Source organism: Ambystoma mexicanum, chromosome 8, assembly GCF_040938575.1.
Source record: "Ambystoma mexicanum isolate Mex_15411 chromosome 8, UKY_AmexF1_1, whole genome shotgun sequence".
Lineage (NCBI taxonomy): Eukaryota > Metazoa > Chordata > Amphibia > Caudata > Ambystomatidae > Ambystoma > Ambystoma mexicanum.
This window is the reverse complement of record NC_090929.1, coordinates 465,930,904-465,943,443: the sequence shown is the minus strand read 5'-3', so window position 1 is coordinate 465,943,443 and position 12,540 is coordinate 465,930,904. Positions and strand designations below refer to the sequence as shown.

Sequence of the window (12,540 nt, the reverse complement as noted above, 5' to 3'; positions counted from 1 at the left end):
GCAACATTATTGTTTGTAACAATTAAGTCCAGCTTGAGCAATGATTGGTTAGTAGCTGCTACACAGTTGTGGGTTTTTGACCTGCTTATGAATTACGATGACCTTCACCCTTCTCATAGAATCCAGTAGTGATTCCCGTTTCAAAAAAGCATTGTGCAGTTTGGCAAGCAGTGGAATCTATGGAGCAGTCCGTGGTCTATAAGAATCTGAGCAGCAGCCATTCGGCCCCAGTGATTTTCCAGATGAAAGCTTGTGAATGGTTGCGGATATATCCTAGTCAAAGATGGGGTGGGACGATTCGAGGGCTGATTCTTTTCAGTCTGGTGGGGACAATGGATCCAATAAACTGTCATATAGGGATTTGTCCTCTGTCCTTTCAGAAGTGTACAAATCTGAATAGAACGACCAACATGCCTCTGCAGTTTCTCTCTGGGAAGTATGTCTTGCGAGTTGCATTTTAAGAATCGGTTGCGCTGGGATCATCACAGCCTTATTCTTGTGCACATGAAAGTTGGTTGTTTCCTGCCTTCTAATGTAGAAAAAGGACCTTTTCATTGGACCCTCTGTTTAGATCATATTTGTCTTTCCCCACTGCCCGTAGAGTTGCCCCATGTGGTTAATTCTTGTAGATGAATTGAAAATTTCGGGCCCAGGTCCCTGCCTGCCAAGTTGCACACCCGCACTGCCTCCTGGCAACCCGTGCACATAGGTCAGTTTCTGCACCCTACAGTCCCCTTATCTGCACTTATTGAACACCTGCTGTCTGCACTTAACCCTCGCACTTACCACCTGCTGGCCGCACTTATTGTTTTTGATCTTTTGTATGGCACTCACCCTCCTCCCCTTGTCCTGACAGGCACTTTTCCCCTCCCCTCCCCCTTGCACTTGCACAATCTCAATGTCACTGGCCTAGTAAGATTGTTGTCTTTGTCCTCCCTCTGCTCCCACCCCTTGCCTTATCGCGCCTTGAAACACTTGTGTGTAGGCGCGTTATAAATGCCATATCATATCAAAAGTCTTAATAGATGTCTCCAAAATAAGAATTCTCTCTGCACCTCGTTTTTCTTTTCTCAAGCCCACTTTAATTATATGCAACCCAAAGAGGCTGATGACTGATCTCAGGGGGGTATTAAGACCTGTGTATAATTCCAAAACATGTGTAAAGTGTTGGTGAGACCTGGTATCTTTGACCTAATAGAAGCCAGTGCATGATCCGAAAGGGCTGGAGCAAGAATGCTAGCATCTTACAAGTTGGGGAAATGCAACCTAGTGATGATCATGTCATTGTCTGAAAACGTGAGGTGTCTTGGAGACTGGAATGGGTAATATATTGAAGAAGATGCCACACGTTTGCCAAATCGGAATCTGAAATCATCTCCCTGAATGCTGACATATTTGGGGTCATAAGACGCTTGTGAACTCTGGATCTACTCCTATTTCAGTCTACTACCTCAATCCTCTCAAACAACCAAGCGGTGTTGGACATATGAGCTGAGAGTTCTCTGAATCTTCGCAAAAGATGACGTATCCTCTGTACATTGAGCATAAACTGACATTAACACAGTTTCCATGCGCTTAGATCTCCAAAATGTGCGACCCATCTACCCTCTGTCTATAAAGCTTTGCTGAATTCTAAATGGGACATTATTTTTCAGCAGTATAATCACCTCATTTTTCTTCTGCACTGTTGGACCCTGGGAACTCTCGGGGCAAACTTGGTACATTCTTGTCATTGTGGTTTCTCTCATGGAGATATACAATGTCAGCGTGCAATCTCTTTAAATAGGAAATAAATGTTGTGCTTTTGATTAGATGATTAATTCCATTAACATTCCATGTATAAATCATTGCTGCACAGTCTGCATCAAATGTTACGCAGACATCTTTTATGTACTTGGGAAAGAGAGCGGGGGGCTATCAAATTTACTTGAGATATCCTAGTTTCTCATTTGAGAGGCCCATTTCCCTTCCCTTGGTGAATGTTTCAGGAATCTTCTTGTGTATATCTGATGGGGCCTTATCTCCCCCATACCAGCAAAAGTGTGACTGTTCGACCAGCAATTCCAGAATTGACTTCACTTGTGCTTGGGAGGTAGGCACATGATTTGCTCTTTTCAATGAAATGTCGGGGATACCGGAGCAAAGCCCCAGGCATAATGTATGCATCTATGATCTGCTCCTTCTTGACTTCTGCAAATGTCCTTCTCGTCTCGGGAGTGCTGAGGGCCAAGCCTTGGAATAATTCTAGTTTGTGACCACACCATATTATGTCGCCTTTCTCCCTTTCCAACAACAGCACTTTGTTTAATAGAAAATCTAAGAAAATGTGGTTTTTCGGGTCTGGTCTTGGCCTGAGGACACTTTGTGCCCAGACCTGTTCCTTACAGCTGAAATGTATTGCCGGACTTTTGAGGAGGCAGCACAAGACAAGGCTTTTAGGTTGCTGACTTTCAGCCCACTACAGGAACCCAAAACATAGAATATTATTTTGTCTCTCCCTTGATTCAAAATTAGATAAACGATCTTCCAGGGCAGTTCAATTAATTTTGGGCAGTGCAAGGAGTGGCAATGATCATGTCCTTTTCCCGGTCTGCTACTGCCTCTCCTGGGCTCACCTAACCTTTTCATAGTGCTTGACTGATATAGGTGATTGTGACTGGTTGAAGCGGCCAATGGGTTGCCTCCTAATTGGTGGAGGCAGCTAGTGGATTGTCTGAGGTCTTGCGGTTGGGCTTTTTCCCTTGTTCTTCTTAATTATTTCCTGCCTTGTATTCAGCAGTTCCTCTGCATTGGTTAACTGCCTGATTGTGATCACCTGGCGACTCTTCGTTTATATATTGGGCCAGTGATGTCTGAACCTTCTTGGATTCTCACTACGGGTCGGGCAGTGACGTATATACCATCTTGAATCCATAATACGATTCGCCTCTGGCTGTACACCATTCTGCGTCCTTGTAGGCTTCGGGAGTCCATCACTACAGCACCATGGTCTGACTGTGTGGTATGCAGTCTCTCAGCCTCTGCCTCTCCTGCGTGGGTGTCTGGGAGCTAAGTGTGTCCCTTACCTCCCTTTGCAAGATTCTACCAAGTCTTTGGGAATGGTTAGTAGCTCAAAATATTCCCAGTTGCCGTCCACGACTTGTAAACACCTGTGCAGTTTCATTGAGTTTCCATAATCTTACTCTTACATGAGTGGGGCCAGCATTTCTCGGGCTGTATCACATTTTCCAACAATATGCATCACATCACTACCTTTGGAGACAGGAAATATTCCATTTATGCCTGAAGACTGGGTGAGGGATTCATTTCTTCTATGTTTGGACCAGTTTCCTAACGCCTTTCCGTCATTCATTTACTGGAATATCTCAAGTTGAAAGGCTTCAAGTTGTGTAGCGTGGTGCTTATAGCTCCAGGTTGGGCAAACTGGTATTGGATCTCAGACCATTAACAACTATCAACAGAGCATTTGTGGCAGATCCGGCTGAGTGGATGGACTGTAATAAAAGCAGGATCGGTCTCTACACCCATCTGCCCAATGGATGTTGTTAGCTGCTTGGTACTTAAAGGCTTGGCCTGTGCTCATCTTGGTCTACCAGCAGAAAATCTGAAAATCATTCTGGCAGTAAGGTGCTACCTATACAAAGTTAACGACTAAATGATATGATTTTGTTGTTGGATTCTAGAAAATAGTATTAACTGTCTGCATCAATGCTCTTTTTTACAATCCAACAATAAAATCGTATTCATTCAGTGTAATTTAGATTATGATTTATCCTTTACTTCCGATTTTGCTGAGTCCAGCATAAAAGGATTCATGTTACATATTTTTAGTGGCCGTTAAGAATATGTCAGTATGTCTTTAACTTGTTTTTCAGTCCAGAATCCAGCAGCTGGGAGTCAATGATGGTTTTTACTTGTCTGTTCCCAGCAGTGACATTTCCAGACCAGATATGGCATTTGAACATACTTTTAACAGCGTCTGCTCCCAAATTGGTTTAGCCAATTATTTGATGTGTGATTCATTTTTATTTTTGGAACAATGCTTCAGGGGAAAAATGTCAAGTTGCCATTTACTACTCCGCCATAAAAAGTCTCTCACCACCTCAATTCTATACATACAAACAGCACACAATGCCTTACTCACCAAGAGCCAATTACCACTAGCCAGACCAATTTACAAACATCTTATTGGCTGAACAATGCTCCATTTGCTTCTGCCTCCTCCCGCAGATTATCTTGTTGATTTTATATCTTCCAGAGCTCTGGAGGAAAGGGGATGGGGCATAGGGGAAAGTAAAGTAGCACACTGCAGTGATTAGTGCTTCCCGTCCCCATCCATCCCCACTATTTCTTCATGCTGTCTTTAACTTATTGGAAAGGGTGGTTGGCGCCGCGAGCGCGGTGGGGCCTGTGCACGGGACGTCTAGCATTGTTTTTTTAATTTGTTGCTGCACAGGTATAGAGTTCAGTACAGCCCTCTCACAGAGGATGGCATTGCAGGCGTTGGGAATAAAGGGGCACTGTATATTCGGTGTCATCAGTCCCTACGATGTAACTTGTGCTGCTACTGTTTTAAGGCATCTGGGACTGTTGTGCTAGGATGATTTAAAGTGCTAAAGAGTATCTTGTTGACATGTTGGTTTCAGAGTTGGCAAAAGATGAGTAATCCTAAGCATCTGGGCTTTCTGGTACATGAGACAAATTATTTATGCCAGCTTTCCCCTAGCTCCCTAGTTTTCCAAATTGGGAATAACTGTTGATATGTTAGTAAAGCGTAGCACTCCATTATCCCGTTGTTCAGGTACAAGGTCGTTCATACACGTTGTTCACAATGTCTTCTTTTATAGACAATAGAGCGAAAATGCCCACGCGTTGCGTTTGTGTTGGGTCCAATAAATACTGGTTAAATGGTCCATTTCATAAAAAAATGTATGTGAACTGTGAAATTGTTGGTACTCTTATTATAAATGGCTTTATTCTGTGTCCTTTTTCTGCAGCCACTTCACGAGCATCCGAGTCCCACATGAACACCAGCACCACAGCTCCCAACATGCACAGCATAGGTAATTGCTCACCTGCCCGTTTACAAAATGTGATGCGCTTTTCTGAATACAAGGACTGCGTCTGCATATGTGCAATTGTTTGTCCACTTATGGCAACATCTCTGTTTCTAGATCAGTTTCTAAGGTTCCACACCTCTTGTTAGGAAATGCAAATATCCCTCCTTTTATGGAGCCCCCAAACCTTTTGCTTTTGTTTGGCTATCCTATCGCGATTTTTACCAGTGTACTCACTTGGGCTTTATGTCACTTGTTATGGGTAAACTGACCGTCCTTCAGGCTGTCAGTACTGGGAAACTGTTTCCATTAGTCTTTGACTATGTTGCCATTTCTTGGTAACTTTTTAACAATGCACAATGTACTTTCCAGTACCGTGTGCTGAAGTCCCTTTTTGTTTTATGGCCCTAGACACCCTCAGAGGATTTTTTGGTGATTGTACGAGTGTGCCTGGGACAAACTGGTAGCAGCAGGTTCTTTTTAAAGTGTTTTACTTCTTTTTACCGAATCACATTGCGTTTACCGTTTTTGGTTCAACACTGTGCCCAGGACCGAAAATGGCCGAGCCACAAAGTCTTTTGTTCTGTTCCATGGCCATTTTGTCCCTTGCCTTCAACCAGGTCCAGTAACCCGGGTTTTCCTTATTTGGGCATGCAGCCTCCCGCGAAAATCGATCTCTTTAGCAGGCTTCTGCCCGTCACGTGTGTGTGCTCAGGAGTGGGTTGGGATTGTCCGTCCCGTCCCAATCGACACTACTGGTGCAAGGATATCTGGAGTGCCTGAATGAGACTACCCAGTAATTGGTCCACGACTAGGATGCTTGCAAGAGAGCAGATCTTCGGTTGGAAGTTCTTGATTTTGGCGCAAAGCAAATCTTGGATAAGAGAAGGGGCTCTGCATCCATTGCAGGTCGCTCACCTGAGTTCTCATCGAACTACAGAAGGAGCCAATTCTCCTGCACGAAGAAACAAACTTGTGAAACCGCCGGAGACACGTTGGAAGGTTTTGGCACCTTTCGCCCCCTGCCGTTCCGTTGGACCCCTGCTTTTTTCTTCGATCAAGAAAGCCTGCCAAGGCGCTTCACCCCTTTGAGGTAGTGTGAACAACTAATCTCAGCGCCCCTGCTTACTCACCGAACGAGCCCCTTCGGAAGTGTTCCTGGGCCATCCAGTGAACTGCCCAGCTCTACCTCAGGGTATCCTGCAGAACCGTCGCTGTCTCGAGTGCAAACCCGAGACTTGGGACATTGCTTGCTTGTGGTGTTGTGCATTCTCCCACCAAATTTTGCCAGCCTAGCTCCTCTGGCTTCCGAATTAGAAGAGTGAGGAACGCTGCCTGCATCTGTGATTCCCTTTGCACCTAGCTGGTGGTCGCTGTAGATTCCTGGCTGTTCTGCATTCCTGTGCCCTGAAGCCTCCTGCACCAGAATTTTCTTCATACATCCCTTGGAAGAAAAGGCAACTGTCCCGCCACGGAAGATCGTTCTCCCCCGCAGCCGCTGAGAGCCAGAGTGCCACGAAACTGCAGGACTCCAACCTACTAGCGACCTTGACGAAACTGGCAAAGTTTGGTCTGGACTGTGCCGAGGATCAGTGAGAACTTGCATCACTTACCTGTGGCCCTCTGGCACAAGTGATCACTTTTACGCACGAGTATTCCTTATACGTATTCGAACTTGGCTGGGTTAGCCCTTGCTCCCTAGCTATTCTCGCCTTATGAACACTGCTTTGCCGCCAAGGGCAGGGCCTACTCGAATAGTGGGAACCAATTCTTCATTGCCTCAAGCCCCTTCCTGGCTCGTTGCAGCACTCTCAAGAAGACCCGCTTTTTGCTTCACCTGTGCGATTTATGCACAACTGTTCTGTTGAGCACAAGGTTCCCCTCTTCTACTCGAAAATTAGAGAACGACTGTGAAGAATTGCCTAATGCTATTAATGTGTTAACTCAACCTTCTCTCTACAGGTTGTGGCTACGTTTTACCACTGTATTTCATTAGGAAACGTAATGTATATATATTGTATAATATAAGGATTTTGTCTGATAACTGTTTTCATACTACTAAAGTTACTTGTGTCTATTGGTCCGGCCGACGACAAATGTATAGATATTTTATATACACTTGTATAAGTGTAATTTGTGGTTTGTAGCTGTGTGTGCTCATTGTGGGCTTCCGATCACTCTCACCCCTCCTGAAACTTAGTTTTGACCGCCTGCCAAGCTTCCTAGATTGGCCTGGCTTGTCCAGAAGGTTCCCCTGTTTCACTAAACCAGTGTGACTCCTAAACTTCTGCCCACCATGTCAGAGTTTAGAAATCCATCTTAACACCTCTATCTACATCAGTTTTTCATTCCCCCCACACCTGTGTGTGTTCCCAATTTCCTTTGGCTATCCCTCTTGGCTGTGACCAATGCCATTGCAAAAAAACATTTCTCACAAGAACTGCAGGATAAATCCCCCCCATCTCCCAAATGTCAAGCAATATCAATGTAGGTGCTACATCTACCTCAATGTCGTATTAATGTTCCATAATATGCTACCCCAATATCTTTGTATTTGAGTAAATGACCACACCAGAGAAATGTCTCCGTCACTATCATACACTTGGGGCAAGTGTTATTTTATCTTCTGACCATTCTATAAAGCTCATTTGGGGAATAATAAACTCAATGTATCATTTGAAATTGCACATTAATACCTGCTTCCCTGGGTGAAGTCAAAACCTAATTTCAGTCCCCTTCTTCTAAAGAGCCTCTTCGCATTTGGCCCTCAAGTTAATCATCCTGTACATCATTGATATCCTTCACCATAATCTATGGCTGGAGGCACTATACAAAGGCAAGATAACATTGGTTTTTCCTCAATCTGGCCAGTCATAACCTTATGTTCTGTAAGGCTTTCCTGGGGAAGCATTTAATCCCCCTACCCCTTAACTGTGTATGAAGAGCATATCTAAATTGAAGTTATTGATAAAACCTTTCTTGGGTCAGGCCAAAGTCGTCTTGCATTTCACTAAATGACCCGACATGCCGATTTCCAAGAACATTCCCTTTGCTGTCCAACTTTGAATTCCAGGGATTTGTTTCATTTCTGGCAGCAGATTGTTGTCCCATAATGACATCATCCTATTTTATTTTTTCATCCTATTTTATTTGTAATTTCTTGCACAGTTGGTACGACCAATGCACCTGTTGGGAGAAGCGCACATGTGGACCCTCCATGAAGAACCTGATTCGGGATATGTTGTCCCATAGAGCCTTTCTCTGTTCTAATTGCTGGATTTTCCGCATCCAGTCCATATGTAACCATTCATTTTCTATTACCCTCTTTATAGCCCAAACATTTGTTCTCAGATTGGAAAGATTAAGCCCTGCTTCTCAGATAGTTTGATAATATTTCCAAGGCTATTTATTCTGGGAGTTGGGCCACACAAGTTTTCAAATCCAGTTTTCTCCAATTCCTATTGGAGGATGGTGTTTGGTGTGAACTGTGAGATGTAAAGGAAATGTGAACTGCAATAATGTGAATCCCTTAGCTGCTGCTGGTGGGGGTGAGGGGGTTTCGCTCCCAGTGCGGAGCCCTTTTTGGACATTTCAGTTTGTGGCATTGAATCCCTTGTTCCTTTTTTGTTACTAGTGATATCCCGGCCAAATTTGCACCCTTTTCTTCCCACACGTAGGCGGTTATAACACCCCCAAGGATTGCTAGTTTGTTGTAGGGAGGGTGTGAGCAAATAAGTGACCACATTTTGTGTTTTTTCAGACAATGCCAAAAATAATTATGCACAAAGAAGCTTGTGTTTTTTTCCTTATAAGGGCTAGGAATAAATGGTTTGCTGTTCTGAATTCGCCATTTTCCAAGCTTTCAAGAACAGGTTGAGTGGAAATAAAAAAACATTTTTCGTAAGGTTACCATCGGCTTTTGTGAGAGGTATGCGATTTTATTCCCTTTATTTCAATAGGACATGCTTGGACGGAATGGAAGAAGAGGGTAGGAAAGCTGAATAGGAAGACAGAAAGGCATACATTTCTCAAAAGTAGGCAAAATTCCAGGTTCAAGAAGGGGTCATTTGTGCAGGTCAGGCAACAACTATGTAGCTAGAGTTCCCATAGCTTGGGAAAAATTGGAAAAATGACAGAAATAAATCGCGCAAGAATATTTTACCCACAAGGCCCGGCAAAGTCAAAAATGTAGGGGGGGGTAAAAAACAACTATTTTCAGGCATTTGCCACCAGAAAACCACCGAAACACATGTCCTACCTTCCCATGTTCCCACAGGCGTCCCAGCAAAAATGGTACCTCACATCTGTGGGTGCACTGACCTGGACACAAAGGGAAAAGGCTAAACCACTGGTATACCAAACGGTCTGGAAAGAGGACATTTTTAGGTTTTTGGTCTTGTGGACAACCCACAGATTTGGCCCTGGAGTGTCACAGCCACTAAAGAAAACCGAGAACCCCATCTCTTCTGAAAAGAAGACCCCCGTGGGAATCCAAAGAGGTCTGACTTTTGCCAATGGCCCTAGTATTTCTTACCCCCAAGTCCCACAAGATTCCAAAATGTAGGCAAAAACACAATTTTGAGACATTTGCTACCAGAAAACAACCGAAACACGCAGGCAACAACGCATGTCCTACCTTCCTGTGTTCCCACAAGCGTCCCGACGAGAACAGTACATCACATGTGTGGGTGCAGTGACCTGGGCGCAAAAAGAAAAGGCTAAACCACGGGTACACCCAACCCCTTGCAAAGAGCAACTTGAGACTGGACTTGGCCTTGGGGCGTCGCAGCCACCAAGGAAAAACGGAGAACCCCATGCATTTCTGAAAAGAAGACATCCATGGGAATCCAACAAGGTCTGACTTGGGTGAATCACCCTAGAATTTACTACCCACAAGCCCCTGCAAATTAATAAATGTAGGCAAGAAAACACAATTTTGAGACATTTTCCACCAGGAAACCACTGAAACACGCTGGGCAACAACACATGTCCTACTTTCCCGTGTTCCCCCAGGTGTCCAGAAGAAAATGGTACCTCACATGTGTGGGTGCAGTGATTTAAGCGCAAAGAGAAAAGGCTAAACTACGGGTTCACCCAATGCTCTGGGAAGAGCAAATGTTTACTGGATTAGTCATTGCGGACAAACTACACATTTGCCCCTGCCGCGTCGCAGTCACCAAGGAAACAGGGAACCCCATGCATTTCTGAAAAGAAGACACTGGTGTGAATCCAACGAGGTCTGACTTGCGAGCATCGCCCTAGAATGGATTACCCTCAAGCCCTAGCAAAGTTCAATATGTAAGGAAAGAAACACAATTTTCAGACATTTGCCACCAGGAAACCACTGAAACACGCCGGCAACAACACATGTTCTACTTTCTCACATTCCCACAGGTGTCCCGATGCAAACGGTACCTCAAGTGTGGGTGCGCTTACCTGGGAGGAAAAGAAAAAGTTTACTCTCCCCAAGTCCAGCAGCAGTCCAAGGGAGCCCTAGCAGAGTCACCATCCCTCCCCACAGGGAACGCAGCATAGCCAGAGCTCCAGGACAGCTGCAGGGAGCCTCCCCAGGCCTTGGGCGCCTGTCTCCCTTGTTGGTCGACCGTCCCCAAGTTCAGCAGCGGTCCTAGGGATCCCTGGCAGGGTCCCAATCCTTCCCCGGAGGGAAGAGCTGTAACACAGCCTGGCCAGACATCTAGGAAGGCAGGAGTGCTGCTCCAGACTGTATGTCTGCCTCGCACGTGTGTCAACCGGCCCATCAGTGGTCAAGGGGCAACCCGACGGGGTCCCCGTCCCTCCCCAGAAGGGAAACGCTCTAACGTGGCTCAGCCAAAGATTCAGGACGGCCGGCGGTGCTGCAACGTGCCAAAATGCCTCCACCCCCAAAATCCTTTCCCTGGTGCCTTAGTGCTCCTTTCTGCTTCCCAGGGGTGGAACACTGGGACCAGACTCACAATGTTACCCCCCACAGCGAAGCAGAAAGGATGTGCCCCTATATGGGGGGATTCTTGAGAGGGCTAGCCCCTAGGGACTGGGCCAGCACCCTGATGCCCCCAAGTGTGCCACTAACAATGTAGGCAAAACATGTGTCCAGTTTTTTTTGTATGTTGGAGGTGGGGGCCTGTTTGGAAATCAATTCCCTGTTGTTCTAGTGCTCCTTTCTGCTTCCCAAGGTTGGTAAAATGGGGCCAGGCACTCACTTTACCGCCCGCCCCCCACCCCAGGGAAGCAGAAAGGATCTTCCCCTCCTTTTTTTGTTGCCTTCCTTGGGGCAAATGGGTGCAAAACAGCACCCATCTGTCTCCAAAGAAGGTGAAACAGCGTGCCCCATTTTTATTTATTATTTTTGTGGGGGTGGGGGCCTGTGGGGCAGGGGGCACCCCCAAAATCAATTCTATGGTGGTCCAGTGGGGATTGCTGGTTGAGGATCGAAATCTGCTTGTGCGAGTGCTCGTTGGAAAGGAGAGGTCTCCTCTTTCCAACGAGCCCTCACACAGCCAAATCAGGCAAGAAATGCCCTTGCAGGACGCAAATGCATCTCTGCTAAATGTACATGCTGAAGCCTAAAGGCTTCAGCATGTAAATTTAATTTCCTGATGACATCGGTGCACGTAGCGTACGCCAACGTCATCACGGCAACCCCCCAACCTCACGGCACGGAAGGGGAAGTCCTCCCCATCACTGCCTTGCGTCGGGGAGATCAAGGGAGCTGTAAGGGGGCGATCTGTCTAACCCCCCCCCCCTCCGCCCCCAAGGGAAGCAGTGCAGAGGGCGAGATATCATGTCCCCCGCGCTGGAAACATAGTGCAGAAGACAAGATACCCCCTCCTTCGTACTTAAGAGGTTAAACAAGAACCTCTTTACCCATCAAAGGTAATGACAACATCACCAATCTCTTTATATCATCAAGAAAGCTTGAGAATAGGGGCTCCCAGTTCAACTTAAAGAAGGCATCAGATGTTCTAGCTGCATTAAATATCCAAATAAACAAGTCCTTAGCAATCATTATTCCCCCAGTTATAACCCCAGATTGTTTATCTTTTACCGAATAACATACACACATTTTGCAGTTAATGCTGCTGTAGTAGTCCAATTTCCTAATCCTATTGAATAACTTGGGAATAGACTCATTTGGTTGGCTTAAATGAAGTGGATTTGTCGTTGGCATAAAAGTATATTCCTCTCAACTCCTGCCAACAAAAACCAGATCGAATCTGTGAGGGGTTCAATCACCAATGTGATTTGTATTGTAGGGACGGTAAGAATGTACATTCAATGTAATCAAAGGCTTTGCAGGAGTGAAGTGCTATTAGTATAGTTGGATGATGAGGTAGAATCCTGGCTAACGCGAGTGGCACAAACACACCTGTTAAATTCAGACATGTTCATCTTCCGGGTTTAAATCCCCACTGATCAGTTGGCTCATCTTGGGTGTACAATGTTCATTAACCAATTAACTAGTAACCATAATCTCCCATTTTTT

At 45.5% G+C, this 12,540-nt stretch overlaps 1 protein-coding gene across 5 annotated transcripts in view; it reads left to right on the top strand.

The window, feature by feature from the left end:
* The window catches only part of C8H1orf159 (chromosome 8 C1orf159 homolog), a 637,694-nt gene that overhangs the window by 513,682 nt on the left and 111,472 nt on the right, over positions 1 to 12,540 (top strand). For 4 of the 5 annotated variants that reach the window (XM_069610081.1, XM_069610082.1, XM_069610079.1 and 1 more), the window contains one exon: positions 4,998 to 5,063. The exons of the other annotated variant lie outside the window; for it this stretch is intronic. In XM_069610081.1, the coding sequence (XP_069466182.1) occupies positions 4,998 to 5,063 (66 nt within the window). The remainder of the gene's footprint in view (positions 1 to 4,997; positions 5,064 to 12,540) is intronic. 5 annotated transcript variants of the gene reach the window in all.